Here is a 22,483-nt window from a genome sequence, read left to right as displayed (position 1 = left end):
AGAGGCATGCTGGCCCACAACATTCCATTCTCTCACAGGTTCCAGTGCAAACTGAACTTTGAGGATGCAAGGCAGGCTGTCAGGCCAGTACTTTACCATGACAACAGCTGGGTTCCTCTAAGTTCCTAGATGCCACAGCCGTGCTACTGCTTGGCTACAAGGAAATGACAGAAAGGCTGACCACAACCACTCCCCGAGTCTGACACCACACCACTATGAACATAACATTCAACAAGTCACACAATGACTTTGACAAGGTCTCTATTCAACAAGCCAACTTCATTGTCATGGGGATAATCCGATATTTTGAACTTGAGTTGGATGGGGTTGGGGAGGGAGGGGGGAGGTAATATCCAAATTTGTCCACAGATTGTACTAAAAATAGCATCTCAGCATTGTTGTACTAAAAATTGCATCTCAGCATTGTAATGCCTTATTTATGGTTGTTTACATGCAGTAAACTACAAACACATTGTGAGCTTGTAGATCAGCTATGTTTGGTGCACGACATTGGCACACAACTCGGTATAAAGCACTCTAAAAGGTCCTTACACACCGGGGCGAATTCTTCATGCGAATAAATCCGTTGTTTTTTTAAACCTTATAATGTCAATGCAAGCGTCCACATCAGTTTTGCGAAGCGAAAAAGCGTCTTTTAATTATTCGGAACGAGTCAGAATTTTGCGTATATTCGCCGGTGTGTAAGGACCTTTAAGCTTGTCTCACTGAAACCACAGAGCACAGCTAGCCACAGGCCCCCAGTTTCAATGAGGAATACTATACAGTAGCCTACTTACAAAGAATATGCTAACATTCGCAGTTCTTTATCAGTCTATTGTGGTAAATAAAGCACAAATACAGGCTCCATGTAACTTGAAGACTAATTTATTGCATCAGGTTGAGGTGAAAGCTGAAGCCAAAATAGCAAGTGGTTCAGCAACAGACAAACAAGCCAACCTGGTTCCAAAATAAGGATAATCAAAGGTTTCAGGTTGTTATGCACGTAGGGGAAGGAGAAAGAGAGTGAGGAATGAGAGAGTGAGGAATGAGAGAGAGAGCGAGAAGGAAATAGAGATTCTTTCACAGACAGCTAGTATTATAGGTCTGGGAAGCCGTGGGAGGTGGACTGTTTTCTGTGGACTGAACCCACTTGTTGGGAAAGCTCCCTAAGAGCTAAACACAGCACAGGGCTCAGCTATTTCACATGAACCATAATTGCAGGCCTTGTGGTTTACTTCGTGTATTGGCAAGTTGAGGAATGGCAGAGCTGGACTTCGGGGAAACCTGAGAGCTGAAGTATCTCCTCCACAACCACAGCAGAACACAGCTGAACACACTTAGCAGACAAGGTCCGTCTCCGAAACAGGTCTGGAGTACTGCCCTGGGAGCGAGAGCAAGTCACTGAGGCTTACCAACTATAGCCACCCCAGCATCCTGTCCAAAACAGTGGTGTCCATCCCCTTAGCTCAACCATCGTCCAGCTACACAAACAGTTGGACACTTGTCACACGACACTCGTGCTCTCTCAAACAAGGAGCACTGTAAAACCCCTGCTCACATTCTCAAGGCGCTTGCACAACACACAAACACGTTTCAGTTTTGGTTAAACAGAGGCTAAATGAGTCATTTGGACAGATGACTACAACAGCATCATGTCACAAACATGCAACAGCCTTACAACTACTTAGATTCTGTCAAGCACATAAAAGCATACCCCACAGTCCCAGTTCATAGGGTACATCGGTGTTCAAATATTCATGAGCAGTAAAACGCATCACAATAACTGATACTCTGCATTGACATAGATGTGATATATTCCACTTCCTTTGCAGCACACTACAGCAGCCTAAATAGAAATGTTCCCTCGGTCTTTTCCTCCATTTCAATGCATCTGTCAAGCTCATCCTAAACTGAAGAAATTGAAGAATGCAGAGACCTGACTCAGCTGGTAATAATACAGATGATCATGCCCGTTCATTTCTGGCAAGCTGGAAGGCTGTCAACATATTACTGGAGACATTAAATAAATAATCACATGCTGCTGAGTGTATTGTGGTATGAGAAGGCTGGTGTGTGTGTGTGTGTGTGTGTGTGTGTGTGTGTGTGTGTGTCTTAAGTTCATTGAAAAGACAAGAAAAACATGCAGGAAGAGGAAGTCAAATTAAAATGTTACGGAATGTAAGCGGTGGAGAAGTTAACAAGGAGAATGATAGTCTAAAGAGGATAAAGTGGGTGAAGGGAGATTAGTTAAAAGGAATGGTTGGAACAGATGTAAGTAGGAATAACCAGTTACATGGCATTAAAAAAAGGGGGGGGGGTGCATGTTTTTATTGGCTTGTTTGCTCTTGAATTGTCTAAAAGAAATGCTAAACAGGATCAGGAATTCAAGTAAATAAATAAATAAAAAAAACACTGAATATAACATTTTCAGATAAAACCTTGACAATAAAGACCAAGACTTCACTTGATCTTCTGGTACAACATGAATGAAGCATATTTTCATTTTGATGCATTATTCATTCAGTTAGACTGACGAAAAGATCAAAAATTAATGACGTAATTTATTTAATGTAAGATAACTTTCTGAATCAGCATTTTAGTGCACCGTAATGTAGCTGCTTGGCTCGGTGTGCCACTGCCAACTGGAATGAATTTAGACTTCTGAAAGGTTGTATACATTGCATCTCATTTCTTCAGATCCCTGACAACACAGAGCAAGCATGTGCAGAGAAATCTCTCTTCTTTTTTTTTGTAGACAATTCCCAAATTCCCTTTACACTTATGTGTTGTTGTTACTGTTGTTGATCCCTAATGGTTTACCTGCCAGTGAGGAGTACCCAACGGTAAGATGCAGTGCATGTGGCAAACACCCCAGCCCATAGGTTAGGAGTTGCTGGTGCAGCGACAGTGCCCGTGTTCGTGGGAGGGAAGCCGGGCAGGGAGGGCAATCAATTTGTGTTTGTAAGGACGCTCGGCCAAGCCGGAGGGACTGCAGAGGATTCAAACCCCTGCGCCACAAGAGTGCTAAGAAATCTGTATTTCAACAGGAATGTATCCAGTGTAGTTAGCTATATCTGTATGCTACCAACACCTGATCTGTCATGTGAACCCAGTTCCTTGGTTACACTGTGCTGCAGAGCACACAGCTCAAATCCCTGGATCTGTTACAAGTAAGCAGGACTCATATTACAGGGAAATAACCACTAGCAACAGTCATAAAAAATGCAAAAACCTAAATGCTGCATTCCTCCCACACTCCATTAGGCTGGTTACAGGCTTTTAAAAAGGTTCACCTCATTGTTTTCATTGTAAAAGGGCTTATCTGATCTAAGCCTGGGCCCTTTCAAAATACAACACAAATAGCGTGTGTATGTGTTTGCTGGTGGCTGGCGGTGCTGTGTCCATGTCCGTTTTGGGTGGAGGACGTAAAGTGAGAGGCTGATTCACGCAGGCTCCATCACAAGGGTCCAGTCTCAGTCCTGGTTATACGGTCCATGACATTAGATCCAAGCCACTGGCATTACCAGCAACTTCCAGGAGTTATTAAATGTGCTGAATGTCAGCCAGGCAGTCTCTTGAGTACTCGCACAGCACAGAACAAGGAGAACAAGGAGACTTTAAAATACTTAATATCTTACGGTTTCATCATTACATGATTGATCGTTTTTAATTTTCGACAGATACAAAAACATTGACCAAAGAATCTCCAAATCTCTTCAGGAGTCTCCTGCTCGGCAACCTTTCCCTGAGAACATAAAACAAATCTACGAAGAGATTTCAATTTGATCAAACAGTAAATTAACCCAGCATGTGAACTGAACTGAACTCGTCTCCCCACCCCCTCACTCAGTGTGTGAGTGTTCGTATATGCCTTGAGAGCAGGAGAGAGTTGCTTGTCCATGTATATTTGTGTCCCCTCAGCACATCTGGCTCTTGTTACAGCCCCTCTGACCTGTGTGTGGTGCCTCTCCACGCCAACCCCCTCCAACCCCCCCAACCCCTCTCTCGTGGGAGAGCAGGGTAATGACTGAGCGGTGCTGGGACTATTGCAGGAGTTCCCAGGGCCCAGGGCCCCTGACAATCTGGGTGTCCTCGCCTCTGCTGTAGGTTGGGAGACAGCCGCCCAGCCGCCCGCTGACCCGATTGGGATTTTCTACTGCTCGTCAGGATCATGTTTTTGCTTTTGGAGGAGGGGTGCGGCCCAGTGCTGGCTTGGTCCAGACATTTTTTATCATCCTGAGGACATGTATCCCAAAGCAACACAGATAGCAGAGCTGATACATGAGCCGTTTTCACTTCTCAGGACATTTCTTTTGGCTACCATTCTCACGGGTCTCATCAGTGGCAGTTTTATGAGGATATCTCGCCAATTCCCTTATAGCCGATTGCAATAATACCTCCTTTTTTTTTGTCTAGGAAGGTTGTTAGTGAGTGCTGGTAGACATTAATTCATATTTTATGATGGATCCTGAATTCCACATGATTTGAAAAGAAAAAATAAATCAAATTTACAAGTGTAAAACATATGTCAAATTAAAACAACAACAACAGTGGAGCCTACTGGCAGTGTGCAATGTGCATACAAGTTTGGCGCCGTTTGGTCCAGCGCTTGAGATGTGAGATTAGCTCCAGAAACAGACACACACACACTGTAAATGCACAAAATCTTCAAACTGCTTCAAACCTCAAACTTGGCGTAGACCGAGGACCCAAGGTTCAGGGTTCGATCCCTGCTGGCTCCCGTTGGGTTATTGTCAATGTGTCCTTGAGCAAGAAAATTAACTCCTTAACTGCTCCCGATGACCGGGTTGGTGGTACCACAACCTTGTAGGGCTGGTAATTTTCCTCAGAAATTAGATTTGAATATTGGTCTTAAAAATTGGCAGATATTCGAATACATTATAAAAAATTCAATCGCTCGAATCCAATAATACATAGTTTTTTGTATTGTCCTTGTCAAATAAAGATTTTAAAAAATCAAATATTAATGTTCATATTCGAATATACATATTTTCCCCATATTCGAGGAATATTCTAAATTCGAATATTAATTCACCAGCCCTACCTTGCATGGTTTCCTCCACCATTGGATAAAGGTGCTATGGAAATTAACCCATTTAGACCGGGAAGGAATCTGTGTCATTTTAGGTTTTAACCACTTTATCCATTATTTTATACTTTGGCTGTTCAAAAATAGCAGATCTACAATAGCAGATCTACAATTATTAAAAGCAAACCTCAAATCTTTGCTTCTGGGGGTCCCTGACTCTCTGGAACAAAATATTTTGAGATGGGGGTCCGCGGCCAAATACATATCATTTTGGGTGGTCCTTGACATGAAAAGGTATTGAGAACCACTGACATAGAAACATAAGTTTTTCAGAAAACTGTTAGGATTTAGAAGTCATTTGTAGAATCAGCCTCGGGTCTTAATGGGTTAACCATTTCCCATTTAGTGCAGTATTGAGTGGAAAGTCGGTCAGATCAGCAGTTGTACAGAAATCTATCTATACATTCACGAAACCTGTTCCTGCGTCCGTCTGTCTGTGTGTCTGTCAAGGGCATAACTGGGGCACCGCCTGATCTATTAACCTGAAATTTAGCGTGTGTGTCGCCGATGACCTGGGCGTGTGCAGCGAGTGGGAATTCTGTTGGACCAGCAGTTGTCAAAAACGGCAAAACCACACTGTGTCGGCGGGTCTGTGGTGGAGGACGCACTGAATCTAAGTGTGTGTGAGCTTGTATATCTGCCATTTTTGAATAGCCAAAGACATCTAAAATGACTGAGATGCGTTCCCGGATTTAATGGGTTAAAGGTTCTATGACATTCATTTTCACATTTTTTGTGTTTTTTTGGGGGGTTTATGACCTCAATTACACCCCAAAAATCGTAACTTTGAACATTCAGTGGATTTTCTGTGGTCTGGGGTTTTCTGAATAATTAGGCTGAAAAGTAATCTGAGCTTGGCCCTTCGGCAGTGAGGTCACAGCCGATTAATCCCGCCCACTCTCCTCCTCGCCCCTCCCCTATCCTTTCCTTTGGGGGGGCGGAGCAGAGGCGATGATTGACAGGAAAAATCCCTCACCAGCGACACCCGCAGGCAAAGATTTCTTTTTTCATTGCAGTTGAAAAGGCTTTAGAAATGTGAGAGAAAAACACCTGAATTGAATCAATGGAGTGGAAGTTTTTGTTAAAAATTTCTATACACGTTTGAAGGACCATGACAAAGACTTTTAATGTGTGGTAAAACTGAACGTCATGAAACCTTTAAAGTTACATTTATGGCCGAAGGCATGGGCACCACATCTAACCACAGAAAAACAACAGGGTTAAATTGGATGATATCAACTTAAGACAGACATTAATTTCCTGCGTGGTCAAGTTATTTTGGTACAGACAGATGTGCGTAGGTGTGATCTCATTTCTTTTCCATGGCCTACTGCACGTACCACTGGTAGTGAGGGTTTGATGGAGATAGCCTGGCTTAAGAACCAGACAACATCCAAAGTGAACATTTTTAACACTTGCTATGCATCCCATGTCTATAATACATCAGAAGCATACTACAATGATTTATAATCCGTTTACAACACTGTATAAGTGTAGTTATAAGAACTCATAAATACTCAATGCTTTATAACAATAATCATGCCACATTATAAGGCATTCTATAATGACTTATAAAGATCAAATATAAATGCAACATAATTCACATATAACACTGTATAATTACTAATAAGTGATAATTAGTACTCATGCAATAATAATATAATAATGCAATCAAAACACGTTATAAAGCAATGTAATTGAATAATTTAATTAAAGCAAATAATTATGTACGATATTTGTTCTCTCTTTTTCACTGTACAGATTCAGATACAACACCAGTCGCCTCCATTTCGGTGTCTTTTCTCTCTCCCCTTCTGACTACAGCAAGTCTCCATCTCAGCACACAGGACAAGTCAATCTCTGCAGTTCATTAGCTTTCATCAAAGGACAGCCTCGAGATGGCCTGATAATCTGGCTCCACTTAGTGTGATGGAGGGTGGAGAATGAAATAAAGGGAAGTTCTCCATTGACAGGAACACTCCGAACAAAGACACCGGAACCAAAGACACAGCATTGCTACAATGCTCTGCACTACAGATGAGACGCATTCCACTCAGTGTATTAATGGGACCCATCCAGGTCAAACAAGGGTCCTCTCCTAGAGTTCAGGCTGAATATTGGGCAGCCATCTTGCTGCAGCGCTTCAAAGCAGCATCATCTATAAGAAGCGTCCTACACATGCTGTATAGAGTTGCACGCTCCGTTAGACCTGTCAGCTCTCATTGGCTGATGTAGAACAGAACCACAGAACAGACAGGAAACCGTTAAACATTAATACAGAAGTAAGTCAGCTTACAAAACATGGTAAACCATCATGTAATATTTACCACCGGCAATATACAGGATAGCTATAGCCTATTTGAGCCTTGTGTAACAGTCAAGGGACATAGACATTCCACAGGGCCAGTCCAACTTAATAAACCCTGAATACACAAAAAACACTGTTACAATGAAGCCATGTTACAAAACGAGTTAATCTGATGAGACCCTGCATTTCTTATCAGAGGTCTTACAGGCCTGGAGCAGTTTGATACAAACTGTATGTCTGGCAGCTGACTCGTGTTTAGTCGTGTTTACATGGTGACACAGAACAATAGGGAGGAAGCACCTGTGTGCAGCCGAGCAAATCCTGGAGTGTGGCTCCTCTTGGAGCTCAGCATGCAGCTTCCTCCCAAGTCACCTCCTGGCCAATCATATCGTCTCTCATCTTTTTCCAGACAATATCTTCAACCCCCTGTTGCCTCACAGTTAACAGCTTCACTTCTCCAAGGGGCAATTATAGGCTCTATGCCTTCATCCTCTCATTTTTGGGTCTGGTCTTCTCTGTTTTATATGAGCTCAGCTGGCCCTAAAATGAAGCTTCACTTCAGCAATGTGCAGGGGGCGGGTCAAATACAGAGGGGTCAGCTATGATTTATCACTGTCTAGACAGCTCAAACCCAGCAGCTATTGGAGACATGGGTAAATGAGTTGGAGACATTTACAGGAAAACATTCCCATGAACACATGATTATATTTATTTTATATCACTCCAAAATCCTCTTTATCCAATGGAAGTCCTGTGTAATCGTGTATGGAAGTAGAGAAGTCAGAGCACGGACAGAAGAGGTGGATGGACTGTTAACATACATATTACATACAGTAAAGCGGTGTTTGGCAGGAGAGACTAGTGTTTCTATGGCCCTGTGATTCATAGTAGGTGCAGTTGGTTCTGACACTTCACTTAACCACGTCAACAGCCAATTTAAAAGCAAAAACAGCTTGTCTGAGTTCTCAAGTCAGAACCTCCTTACATCCTCCTCACTTTGTTAAAGGTCAACTGCTACAAATTAATTACAAGGAGACTATAATGGTAACGAGTAACAACAAAAAGAACAAACAAAATGCACTAAATGTAGGATATCCACTTTAACTTCCTATATACTTCACATAGCCTATTAGATTTGACTTTTTTGTCCCAGAGGGAAATTTGTTTTCACAGCCCATTCAAGAAACAAATACATTAGCACACACACAACATGTGAAGACAATACATTAAATCTCCATAAATACAGTCATACATATTAGCATACACTGTCAGCGAGGCAGTTTGTTTAATGCCGAAATGGCAGAGCAGACACAACTCCTGCTAAAGCGAGCAAATGCAGCAATCATCCAATATTCTTACTTCAGTGTGGTGAAAAATAGGCTATTACACAAAGTTGCGCTACATTATCAAAGGCATGGAACAGATCAGGGAAAAAATAAGTAATCTGATATGATATATGCAGAGATGGGCCATATGTTTGTGGTCTTCTGTAATATGCTATTGTGCCAGGGAGGGTACAGTTTTCCTAACACAATCCATTCAGTCAAGCGAGACCCTGGGGTGAACCAGCAGAACAAGCTACACAAGCATTAGGTTGCAAAATAGCCACACTTTTAGCAGTTGCACTTTTCGTCATAAAGGTAGTTTCTACCAGCCACCACAAGTGACACAAACCACAGAATGTTCAGAGAAACATGGAAACCACATGGGTTCTAAGAAATACTATAAACCGCTTTGAAGTTGGTGGGTAGAAAACAATGAGGCCTTCTATCAAATATAAATTAGCTTCCATCTTCCACAGCTGGCTATAAATAGCCTAGACTTTTCTGTGAAATTAGTGAATGGCGCAGTGGCATGATTGTCTTCTTGTCAACAGCAACCTAACCTGCTTTCACAGCAACCTAACCTGCTTTCACATTCCAGTCAGTTTCCAACACAGGTGTGGGAGACAAGGAAAAGAAAAAACAGACGTTCCAGTACACAAAGTCTTTGAATAATAATAGCGAACTCTTTTGTAAGAAGTTCTGAAAGACAAATCCTGTACAGGTTGGTCTACCTTTGTAAGTCGCTCTGGATAAAATGCCTACGGTAAATTGAGTTGTATCTTTAAACCATTGGTTTTATGTGATCTGTAGCAAAATGTCAAGTTGGAAAAATGAAGCTACAACAATACCACTCAATGATGACAGTTATAATATTAACTTTAGCAATAACATCAGGCTGTAATAAATCAGGGGAGTGAGAACATTAAGCCAGAAGCAGTAAACTGTCTTAGACAAAGTGAAGCCTGAAAATAGCCTCACAGCATATAAGTTAGTTATAGATCATTGTTGCGCTTACTTGCAAGCAAGTACACTTCATGAGCATAATGAGCTAAAGTTAAATTGCCTCTGGTAGAGCAAAAATGAAAAGACCTAAAATACTGGTAAAAGTATCTTAGAAATTGTCCATCGATTTGGTTCACTTTAAACAAAAGCCAAACATGACAGATGAAAATAAGTAAGTACAGTCACTTTTTGGACTGATCCTGATTGGCAAGTGATTAGACTGGGCAACAATCTAATTATTGGATTTATATCTTCCTAATCCCATTTTGTAGATTTTCATGGCTAATCTTGAATTATACAGGCACTCTGACATTGGTGTTTGATCTCGTTATGAGTTTAGTGCTATAGCACAATGAAACTCAACAGTTATCATAATTTTTTTTTCCTTTAGATTTTTATCCCGCGATTTTGCAACCCCATTTTTTCCACCCAGTGCCAATTGTTTAAAGCTAGGTTTCCATCACACCGATTTTGGCGAGAGAAAGAGAGACAGAGAGACAGTTACGCGACTTTACAGGGAAACAAGCCTAAAGTCGCTTATAATAAGCAGACCTGGCAACACTGGCAGGATCTCGCAGATAAGCGCTGCCAGCTCTAACGCATTAGCACAACAATGTGTTCATCGGCTGACAGTTTGTGCTGAACTAAATGCCAACTTTTGCCAACCGACTACCAGTCTGTTGTAGTCTGAAGTAGTCGGTTTGGTGGAGTCACCTTTTGTAATCCTGGGCGCTACACTCCCAGAGCCGAGCTCATGCCGCCTCCTACTATTAGCATAATAACCCAAATGTACAAGTCTGGTGCTGTAGCCCAGAAATGTACTCTAAATTGCAATATAATCACCCTGTAAGAAAGGACACAATAGGTAAACTGGCAGTTAATACCAAGTTACAACTATAGGTCACCAGTTTTTAAATTGCCTTAATTTATTTTTTTAAATTTTATTATTCATGATGAAAATGCCTTACAGCCGAGACCAGGTATGTTTTCCTGCACCCATTTAACAGTGACATGCAAATGTTTTGGTTCTCAGGTAAATGAATATTAATGCATAAACTCTTTTTTTTAGGTCATGTAAGGTATGAGTTTATTTATGATAACATCACTCTCCATTGAGCTTATGGATGGTGGTGACAGATATTACAAATGGTAGGCTACAGTTTATTGCTAAAATACCTGCCTAAACTGAGGGTGCACTATATTAAACCTCTTCAGTTAATTTAGTCGCCAGGCTGACTTCTGGACAAATGATTTTACCTTTTAATAGTGATGGGGAGATGTAACTTAATGAAATGGGTTAAATAATACTTTTTAAACCTGCATAACAGACACGGCTCACACAAAATGTGTGCAAGTCAATATTAGGAAGTGGGTCGTGATAGTTTTGTACTTTCAGTCTACAAACATTAGTACATGATTGACTACAGTCAGGAAATGTTGCCCAGAAGATAAACTAAAAAGATAATTTGACCAGAAGTCACTCTGGTCACTAAATCAACTGAAGAGGTTTAATATGGTGCAACCTCAGTTTATTCTCTCACAAATTCAACTGATAAACTTTCACAAACAACTACAGCACTACAGCATAGTTGGTGGGTTGCTTGTGGGTCAAGGGTTACAAAATTGTATGTAATTATGGGAACTGATAATCACATTCAAAATGTTATTAGGCTCCTAGCTATTCTAATATGCTTGGCCTCCTATGGTTGGCCATCTGTTTATTTTAAAATTTCAGCTTTTCCAAATTGAGGTCCACTACAGTTCCTGCTTAAACATTGTGGCAATTGTGTGCATTCTTATACAGCCTATTTATGGTGTGTGGTATAAATATTGTTGACTAAATAGTCACATAAATAAAAATATACATATATTATTAGTCTTGTTATTTAAAAGTCACTGAAAATGTCCATCCTTCATCCATTTTTAACCTCAGGGTGGATCAAGCTCATGTTATACCCGATTTATACCTGGTACCGTGTCTCGCTCCAAAAATAGCAGATCTACAAGCTAACAGTGTCATATGCCAACGCATTGTGAGCTTGTAGATCGGCTATTTTTGGTGCAAGACATCAGCATGCATCATCCGTTAGCATAGACTGGGCAACTTGCAACCCCTACCAAGGGAAGGAGGGGGGTTTTAATGGTAGTGTACGGTGAAGGGCGAAACAATAGAAACAATCAGTAGAGTCGTTAAAAAAAGCTGCCCAGCTGCAGTCTTTGATCCTCCCCTCAATCTCTCCTCCACTAAATTAAACACCTGCAAACACCAGCAAAGGAGAAAAAAAGCCTCGCCTCACACAGCTGGGACATACCACGCCTGACCAGACATCCATCATGGAGATAGAACAGTCATTCATTTCAGTTTTAGGGAAAATGGCTCCACTCCCATCGCTTTTAAGTGCAACCTTAATTTTCAAATGTACATTAAATCTCTCGTCAGGGGAAATTATGAATATCAAGTCAATCTTTATTATAGTCATCACACACAGTTATAGCCTGCCCTTAATCATCTCAAAGTTAATGCATACCATGATGCTGTGATGAACAAATAATACCCATGATAGGCTGTAGGCTGAACAGCTGAGATTGTTTTATGTGGTTCCTTAATGAGGTGTAGATGTGGCAACGTACGGCTGTGTACCGTATGGGCAGTTTCCTAAACAGCAATAGCCAGTGTTTCTCATTCATTTATACAGGCTGTATGAGTTTAGGAGCTTTATATAACTGTAACATAACTGCACAACACCGAGCAGCACCACCACTGGACATAGACTCATACATCATCATCATCATAACTACCACCATTCCTCAAAATATCACCCTCATAGCCAGGTCATAAGCATCCTTAAATTCACGACATCACACATAATTCAGAGGGGCAGGCGGTACAGAATGTTTTGCTAGACCTTTCCTGGTATTTCGGCCTTGGCAGCTTTAATAGGCACACCGTGTTTGGCTATGCAAAGTGGGGGCTGGTCGAGAATGCTTGCTCAACCTTGTCAGACTTTGTATGCATGTTGGTATTTTACCGGGAATTTTCTCAAGGTTTCACCTTCATTTCAGCGGTATAAAGTGACATCCCTTTGCCAACTGGCATTTCCCTACAGTGAGTTTTTAGGTATGGGTTTCAGAGTGGGGTGTCATTCAGTGCATCACAAATCCACAAACAGAAAATGAGGTATGCAGACACCACCGCAGAGGTGTTGGAGGCAGACCTGTGGTTGAAACTCTGCAGTCCACCGTGTCAAGTCATTGTGGTTCCCTGTTACCTTCTTAGAAAAACATACTTTAAGATGTTCACTTAAAATGGGGCCAACTACAACAAAGTTAAGCTCAAGGTTTGATGATAATCACTAAATGAATGTCAGTAGACAAAAGCCAGTGCCAAAAACAACACACTACAACCAATGTGCTCCATCATTAGGTCTCTTCAATGAAATCGTAAAAGGAAAGGTTTAAAAAATATGCCATTGAAAATAGGTGCCATAACTATGGAACTCCGTAAATAGCAATTAGACCGTACATTTACAGTAGAGATTATTCAACGTTAATCTTTCTCTAAAAGGCTGTAAGACACATTTTCATAGATGTCATACAAAAAGTGTTGGAACACAGGCATTTATGATCAAACTAAGTATCTGAGAATATATTGTAGTTTTGCCATACCCAGGGTTAAAATAAACAACAAACTACATAGCACAGGAACTGGAACTGCTTATTCAGTTAAATAGGAGTTTTCCCTCAGTCAAAACATAAAAAACGAATTCCTACCCGTGTGCCCCACTTGTTGCAATAGGGCAAACATTACAGCACTCTCAAGTCAACAAACTGATTCTAGAGTCCTGAACAAAGTATGTGAGTAGGCTACATTTCATCTCATCGTCTCATCTCATCTGAGATCCGGTTCCCCTATGGTCAAGACTCAATACATATTTAAAGGATGACAAGAGTGAGATTACTCATTAGTCTGCACTCTGTGATTCAGAACATAAATAACAGTTTAGATCATGACCAGTGACCACATTGACCATGCTCTAATTCAGGCCACTACTGGTCTGAGTGAAACATTGTGGTATGGCGCATTGTGAGCTTGTACATCTACAATTTTTCTGAGCAACACTGGGCTGGCACAACTTCATAGATCAGGCTCATGAATCACTTCCTGTAAAACTGGAAACAAATGTCACGGTTCTCGACTCCCTACCCAAACTCAAAACTAACCTAAAAGACTGGCTGACCTTAAAATACAATTGAGCATAGTTTAACACCTTGAATCCTATGCCCACCCCTACAATCTCTATAAATATACCATATGGTACTTTTTGTGAAGTACAATGGACCACAATGGAAACAAGCCCCCAGGGGCTTTTTGTGTTATCCTTTTATGCCACCAAAGGCCGACCAATGTATTAAAACAATAGCTCCAGGCAGTGTCTGACTTAAAATGAAAAAAACAATAACAAAATAGTACCAGAACAAAAAAAAACATTATGAATGTGTTGATCTACCTAAAGTGGAGATGGAACCAAATGTGTACACTCTTTTGAGTTAAATCAACACTGAGGATTTTACTGTGTACAGTAGTCTATACACACACAAATGCACAAGAAAAAGAATGGCAAACTCAGCCAATTTATTTTAAGATTTCAGGAGTCTGCTGACTTGTATAATCCCACAACTGACAAATCTTGAGTTTAAATTCTTTCCACGAACAGCAGCAGTTTAGTGAATAGTCTGAAGCACTTCAGCGCTGGGCATTCCTCAAAGATTCCAAACACTACCAATGCCCTGAAAAGACCAGTGCTGTTATGCACCGTTTCCGCGAGCATAATCATTTTGCCATTAGTCAGCAAAGTTAACGGGAGCATTAGAGAAAGGAAATGAAACCCAGGAAGAACAATATGAAAAAGTTAAAGTCTACTCACATGTCCCGAGTTGATGAAACCATGTTTACTGGCAATCCGGTCAGCTTCCTCTGGACCTCCAGAGATGTGGACAGCCCATGTGTTGGTGTAGACTTTCTGACCCAGTGCTGTTCCCAGGCCAGCAAGCAGCAAGACCAAAAGTGGCCCCAGCAGCAACTCTACCAGCCTGAGCCTAGGGCCCAATGAGGGAGATGGAGGGCCCAAAGCCATAGGTTCTCAGTCTCTGTGCACAGTGTCTCTCTAACGGTACATGCAGGAGCACAGAGACACACGAGGGGACAGTCACAGCACACGGGTCACCTGAAGAAAACAGTGGAAAGAAAGATTACTGCAGTAAGAGTTGGAACTGAATGAAAAACACCCCTTGGAAGAGTCTGAGAATCTCTACTTAGCAGGTAAATGTTAGTCTAGAATCAGCCACACTCAAGCCATTGGAACCATAAAAAGCATTTAATGAGCCAAAAATAAATAACGTGTTAAAATAAGTAAATAAAGGTGATGTTGAATTTTGGTAGAACTTCTATCATAGCTTCCTGGCTATGAAAGAAGTTTAAGTGTTGTCAAGGCAACTGATGCTTTATCTGTTCCTGTGCTCCTTGAGTGGGGAGAAGGAATCAAGGACTTTTTTTTCCATTTTTACTCTGACTGCATGGGGAAACCGATCAAAATCGGTCAAAATCACTTTTAGCACACAAACGTAACAAAGCGGATTCTGCCAGTCCTAATCAGCGCATTCTGATGTAACAAACTCCCGACGGGGTCACAGATTTTGGTGAAATGAAAGTGTAGGCATGAAGAGAGACGTTTCACTTACTGTAACTAAGTAACAGGACAAACAGGAAACATTTTTTTTGAAACATTTTTTTTTTTTTTTTTTTTGAAATTTTCTGAATTTTTTGGTCTTTTTTTGGGGGGGGTTTATCTCAAAGGAACTAGGAGATAACGCTATCCAAAAAATTGCTGCTCCATTCACTTCAATGTTAAAAAACAAAATGCACCTTTTTCCTGGCACTGGGACGACACAGTCTGAAATAAGTCTGGCAGTGAAAGAGTTAAGAGGAAAAACTAAAGTATAGACATAATGTAATAAAAGTAGCTATATAACCCAGGGTTCCGACATACATTCATTGTAGCAACATTGTGCTAATTTTTTGTGCATTAAAAGGGGAAGGAGGCCAAATAAATACCCAGTCAAGATAATAGGGAGAAAGCAGTATAATAGGCACCTATATACCCTTTGAAGTCAACATAACAGCAATTGACACTTGTTGACAACAACTGAAAACTCAAGAGAATAATACAAGACAAACAAGCTATTGTCTAAATATGTACACTGTACAGTGATGACGAGGATTGGAACACACCTGTGGATGACTAACAAATATTTCACCATACAAAAGCCTTTCGGTAAGATGTGGTCAAAGCCATCTTTCAACATTGTGTCGTAACCAGCATTTGTTGTGAAAACGGCCCACAGGTCATGTTGCCACAACTATTTTCAGAGACATGCAGATGGTGGCCACGTACTCCCTTTTAATTGGCTTGTTGCTTTTTTACAAGTATTAAGGGAAAAAACTTAATCATACACTCTGAAATGCTGAGTGTTAGTCTAATTCAACTCTGAATAGTGTGCAATTTTACGCTCACACAGTTAAATTAACACTCGGGATGTTACAGTGTGTAGACATAATGTCAATATATCGTAACAACACCAAGCTAGAGAAATGAGAAAGCAGTAGAATAACTCTTTTGGACATGCCATTACTCTTATGGATCTTGACATTCCTACCAGCTGCAATGTTCCTACACATTATTAGTCTTTGGATATTTCATAAATACATTTGTGTAAGAAGTTAGAATGAGGCGGTCAGAGTGCAGTAGAATACATACAAACATATTTTATCCAGTAACTAAATAAGCTTAGCTTTTTGACTACCTCTTAAATTCTCAATGTAAATGAACAACATCAAACAAGAATTCTTGCCTGTACCCTTAAAATTTTGACTGGCTCAAGAGTTGGTATCTTAAACTGGCCACTTAATCCAGCATTTATCTGCAAAATGTGCAAATTAGTCCACACACAGCCTAAAAACTATGACTACTTAGGCTATATTGAAGACAGAATACCTCACTCACCCCAGCCAGAAGACAGAATACCTCACTCACCTTCCTAGTAGTAGTGTTGTTTTAATAAAGGATGCTGTGCAAATGAGAAGGGGTGGCATGTAAAGCTGCCCTGTAACGTCCAGAGTAAAGCATAGCTCAAAGTACAGACTCCGCTTGTGACCTCATAGGGCCACTCAGCCATTCAGCAGGCTTTAACGTCAACATGCAAGCCACACATCATGGAATGACAAAAGGTCTACCCTTTTACTGCTCTTAAGAAACAATGTCAACTATGTTGAGTGACTGGTCAGTGGTCCCAACATACCACTAAATGGCAGTAACATGTTAGTTTAATTATTTTTCAAATATTGTTTCCAAGATACAAAAAAAAGCATTAGCTCATTTGACAAATAGCAATAAACAAGTCAAGATTCAAAAATATGACTTTAATGAGTCTCAAAGTGAAAGTAAAATTCTTAATGAACAATGTAGAATAAGATTTCATGTGTTAAATAAAGCAACTCTGTGTGCGGATATTTTTCTGGATTCTTTCTGTCCTCAAGGATGATCAATAGGCTAAACAAGTCTATATTCAAACATTTTGGAGGAAAGTTACTGTATGGTATGAAATAGCTAGCTAGGCAAATACGTTTTTTTTTTAATTACACCTACTTTAACGGCAAGTTCGGCAACATAATATTTAATGTATCAGTATGATTTAAAATACTCGGGTAGTAAGCTATGCAAAAGACAGCCTTGAAAAAATATGGAATTCCCACCATAAGCTATAAAAAGCTGGCCGGCGTTCACAAAAGTGCATCTACAGCATCATACAACATGATGACAAGGCTATCTGAAATGAACCTGACTCTGGACTAAATAATACACCAGAGGCCTAATGATAGCCACAGGACTATCGCTGTCAAAGCTTTCTATTCCACTAGAGCGCCTTCGCACAGAATGCTTTTGACTGATGCAAACTTTTCACTTGCAGATTTTTTAGTTAGTCAGCCGTGTGGTGGTTTAGACCTAGACCTTCCATTACATTTCAGCACAACTGAAAATTGTGATTTTCAGTTGTGTCAATTAACTCAGATCTGGACTTTGACAGTCAGTTGTATAGTCAGTGTGAATGTGAAGCTAACCACTTCACATTTCTAGTGCCTATTCTTCATCCACCAAAAATTAGTTTTCAAACTAAAGCTCTAAAGCTCATACTGTACAGGGGCTGTAAAGCATACATTTCTTTATACATGTTATTTACATGTCTTTATAACATCTCTCTGAGATAGATACATACATAACTATGTTGGAACACTGAATAATGAATGAATAAATAATGGATTTTTATACATAGGCCTAAAGATATGTTTGATTTATTTAATATACTAACAAACACACCTATACCCTGTTTACTGTTTGTTAGTGTGTTTCTGTGCAACTGTCTAGGAACAATTCCTTGCTAAATGTACTTAACGCAATAAAGACAATCGTGATTCTGTCCAGAGCACTCAAAGCAAGGAAAGACGGGTATCGGTCAGCTCCTGCTATGAAGCATATACCAATGTCAAGTACATTCCTAATCCCCACACGTAACAGCCTATCAATGCTCCATTTGCATTGTAACCAGAGAAGTTTGCAGAACAGCATGTCGCCTTATAAGAGCCACAAACCAATTGGATCAAGACTATCATAGTCATAGATGTGTTTAATAGAGTCTGACTTTCGTATGAACAAAAGCAAAAAATACATATTTGATAGTCTTGATCCAAGGCTAAAGAGCAACTATAGTTCATGGTTCCCTGTAAGGCAACATAAAATACAACTAAACAAATCTAATGCAACAGTTGCATTTGTGTGGGTGCTAGCTAATAAACACCCAACATCAATTACATAACGCACATTCAGAGTGACATGCTGGTGAGAACTAGGCCAACAGTCGCATTACGGACTTCTAGAGCTACTACAAAAATTCAACTCGATTTTTGAATTTAGGAAATGCATTATGCACCAGATATCCATCTAGATCACGAGGATGTTCCGGTAAAATATGAATTATCTTGAACGCCGATGTTACTTACAGCATAGTAGGCAAGGAAACAACAAGTCAGTTTAGTTCGGAAACAAGAAAAACTTCACTCAGCAAGTGCCAAATGCATCAAGCGTCAATCAGTCTGTGTGTAGGGTGGAGTTACTTGAAGAACTTTAACTCAACTGATGGCGTAAAAAGCTTTCTAAATCATCATGACTGACTCACCAGAAACCACATGTAATCATCATTTTGCATCGATCTGGCTGGACCTCCTCTAGACTTCACTCTCATTGTGAGAAGTCCTGCCTCTGCTTACTACTACTGTATTCAGTGTGTTGTGTTGTGATCAGCAACAGGATACAATGTACTTCACACTCACATGTCTTCCTCGTTTCCTCTCAGTTCTGTCATTCCTCCTAGTCCGAGGATTTTCCACCACTTAACTCCAGTGGTGGAAAAAGTACTCCATTTTTCTACTTACGTAAAAGTATCAATACTGCAACGTAGATATACTCTGTTACGAGTAGAAGTCCCGTATTCAAAATGTACACGAGTAAAAGTACAAAAGTATTGGAATCAAAATATACTGAAAGTACCAAAAGTAAAAGTTGTCATTATGCATAATGTCCCATTTCACCAGTTTTCAAATGAAAAAAAAATAAGGTATTTTAAAAAAAATGTACCGAAGTACAGTACTTGAGTACATGTACCTATTACTTTACACCACTGCATACATTTACTATCTGACTGACGACTGATGATGACTGACAGAGAGCTCACAAGGAGGGTTTCTGCAGCAGGCATTCACACAGACAGACAGACGTCACCACATAATGCATGTTGACTGATCAGATCCATAGGAGCCGATACAGTGTAACTAACAACATTGATTGATCAGGATCAATTGGACAAAACGCGCTCCTCTCGGCCAGTCAGTCCCAGCGGTACCAGGGCCAAGAGCACAGACTCAAGCTTCATTGAGAGACCTTATGGTACAACGGTGTCGCTTGCCGAAAAATAACTTAAACCTACAAGGTAACAACCAGTGCTGCCATATTTTGTGAGACAAATAAGCAACCAGGTCTAGGAAAACAAACCCAAAAGAAGCGTCTTAGGCTACATGAGCACATTTGAAAATAGCAATGCGTTGTGAGCTTGTAGATCGGCTATTTTCAAAAACTCTTGCAATAAAATTTGGAATATTTGGAATATTTCTTTGAAACATTCTAACACCACAAATGCTCCCTGAACCCTGGCACAAAACATTTATGAAAATATTTGAGAACCACTAGTTTAAATAATAATAAAAAACTGGGAAGCAAGCCTAAATAAGCAAGGACACTTTAGAAACCAGCCCAAGAAAACCGCAACCACCAATATTTACAAGCAACTTTACAGAAAAACAAGCCCAAAGTTGCTTATAATACGCGGACATGGCAACGCTGGTAACAACAATGTGCGCCGCGATATATACCCGTTCTTTTCGGCGAGCGACGCCGTCATACTACGGAGTATACATATACCAGCCGGGCGTTTACACACACGGCGAACTCGCCACACACACACACACACACCTTTTAAAGAACTAACATTACGGGGGGAAACTTTACCTCGCATTATTATTAAGATTAACTTACCGGGGTTCCGTTTACATGGTGTCCGTCCTCCCCTGGGCTAGTTGTGTTCGTACACCACGTCACTGTGCCCCTCAATGACACGATAAACACACTGGAAGAAGATAACAACGTCCAATTGAAGACTATAAATAGTCATGATAACCACTATACAGCTGAGTGGTCCGCGATGCGATATACCACCCCCAGGAAATACGTCACGACCACGGCCAGTGTTGCCAGGTTTTGCGAGAGAAACAAGCAACCAGGTATATGAAAACAAGCCCGAAAGAAGCAACTTGGGCCACATGAGCACTTTTAAAACCTATGTGCTATTTTCAAAAAATCTTGCAATAAAATGTGAGATATTTGGAATATTATTTGAAACATTCTAACAACACAAATGCTCCCCTGGGGCACAAAACATTTTCATGAAAATATTTGGGAACCACTGGTTTAAATAATAATAAAAAAAATAAGAAGCAAGCCGAAATAAACAACTACACTTTGGAAACCAGCCCCAAAAAACTGCAACCCGCAAATAAACAATTTTTACAAGCAACTTTACAGAAAAAGACGCCTACGGTCGCTTATATTAAGCGGACATGGCAACACTAGCCACGCAATAGAGACACACGGGGACTACAAATTTCACGCCCACTTTTGAGACAGCGCCGCTACTCGAGGTCCGTTAGAACGATGAACTGCAGCTGCCAATGCAATCCCTATGAGAGGATATGAGAATTAGCCTACTTTTGAAATATTCCTACATTAACTGGAGACGATATTGATTTAAATAAAAATATGTTTCCAAATGTATGGAGTGTCTTTGTCAACATATCTTCTTGTTTTCTTAATAGTTGATGTGTTTCACATTTAATTTGCCACTTTAACGAGTTACCCATAATGCTAACACAGCAGAGGGTAGACAGCAGACAGGCATTTCAGTGACATCACTGTCTTTACGAGCGCCGAGCGCCGACCGACAGCGTACCCACTGTAGAGGCAGGAGAGGCGGTCGCCTGCCCAACTAAGGTCTCGCCTCCCCTAAAAAAATAAATAACCCGAAAATGTGTCATTGCGTGCTTATTGTCCTCAAAGTCACGCATCCAACAAGCTTTGAACTGAGCAGATTGGACCTTCTGTTCCAGAGATAATGACCAAAACCTATTGAAAACGGCCACTTTCGCCAGTTTTCTGGGTATTGAAAACCTCAAGGGATGCGTCCGTGATGCGACCACTTAAAGTCTGGATCTCCGATGCTAGCGGTTTTGACATACTGATGGAGTATATTATAGTATATTGTGGGTAGTATATCGAGATGAAAGATATGGGACATTAAAAAGGACAAATTAAACAAATGGGACAGATTATTAGAACACAAAAAAAATCGCTACAGCCTCAGTAGTTAACCAGTGAAATGACGGTATTTTACAATGCCTCTCATAGAGATTGCATTGAGAGCTGCAGTTCATCTTTCTAACGGACCCCGAGTGTCAAAAGTGGGCGTGGATTTGTAGGCCTTCCGCTTCCGGCCGTGTGTCTCTATGCCAGTGCAGACGTAGGAGCACGCCTCCTGTCTTTAGATCCCATACCGCAGAGAGACAATCGCACCGGGATTGGGTGGTTGGGTTGTCACGGCAACCGCTGTTTTGAGCTCTATGAGTTTACGTTACATACCAGTTTCATTGGAATCTTTAACAGTGGTGGAAGAAGTACTCAGATATTTTACTTAAGTAAAAGTATCAATACTGCAAGGTTGAAATACTCTGTTTCAAGTAAAAGGCCTGTGTTCAAAATCTTACTTGAGTAAAAGTACAAAAGTAATTGGCATTAAAATATACTTAAAAGTACCAAAAGTAAAAGTACTAAAATGTTTGAAAATAGCAGATCTACAAGCGATGCTACGTGTTGTGAGCTTGTAGATCAGCTATTTAGTCACCTATGTATAAAATAGGGCCAAAGAGGCTAATGTATGTTTTATAATATAATAATTTATATCTGTATCAGTAACTTAAGTTGTCAAATAATTGTAATGGAGTAAAAAGTACAATATTTGCCT

General features: G+C 40.5%; 1 protein-coding gene across 3 annotated transcripts in view; it reads right to left on the bottom strand.

The window, feature by feature from the left end:
- The window catches only part of furina (furin (paired basic amino acid cleaving enzyme) a), a 90,765-nt gene extending 70,155 nt beyond the window's left edge, over positions 1-20,610 (bottom strand). The window contains exons 1-2 of one of the 3 annotated variants that reach the window (XM_080436030.1): positions 20,446-20,610; positions 14,671-14,970 (exon numbers count right to left, since the gene is read on the bottom strand). In XM_080436030.1, coding sequence (XP_080292156.1) covers positions 14,671-14,880 — 210 coding nt within the window. In that variant the 5' untranslated portion in view covers positions 14,881-14,970; positions 20,446-20,610. Of the gene's footprint in view, positions 1-14,670; positions 14,971-16,836; positions 16,918-19,033; positions 19,152-20,445 lie in introns of those variants that run through there. The other 2 variants (XM_080436032.1, XM_080436031.1) reach the window with 2 other exon arrangements.
- Between the last annotated feature and the right edge of the window lie 1,873 nt (positions 20,611-22,483).

This window comes from Gymnoscopelus braueri, assembly GCF_963280865.1.
Source record: "Gymnoscopelus braueri genome assembly, chromosome: 1".
Taxonomy (NCBI): domain Eukaryota; kingdom Metazoa; phylum Chordata; class Actinopteri; order Myctophiformes; family Myctophidae; genus Gymnoscopelus; species Gymnoscopelus braueri.
This window is presented reverse-complemented; position numbering and strand designations above follow the sequence as displayed.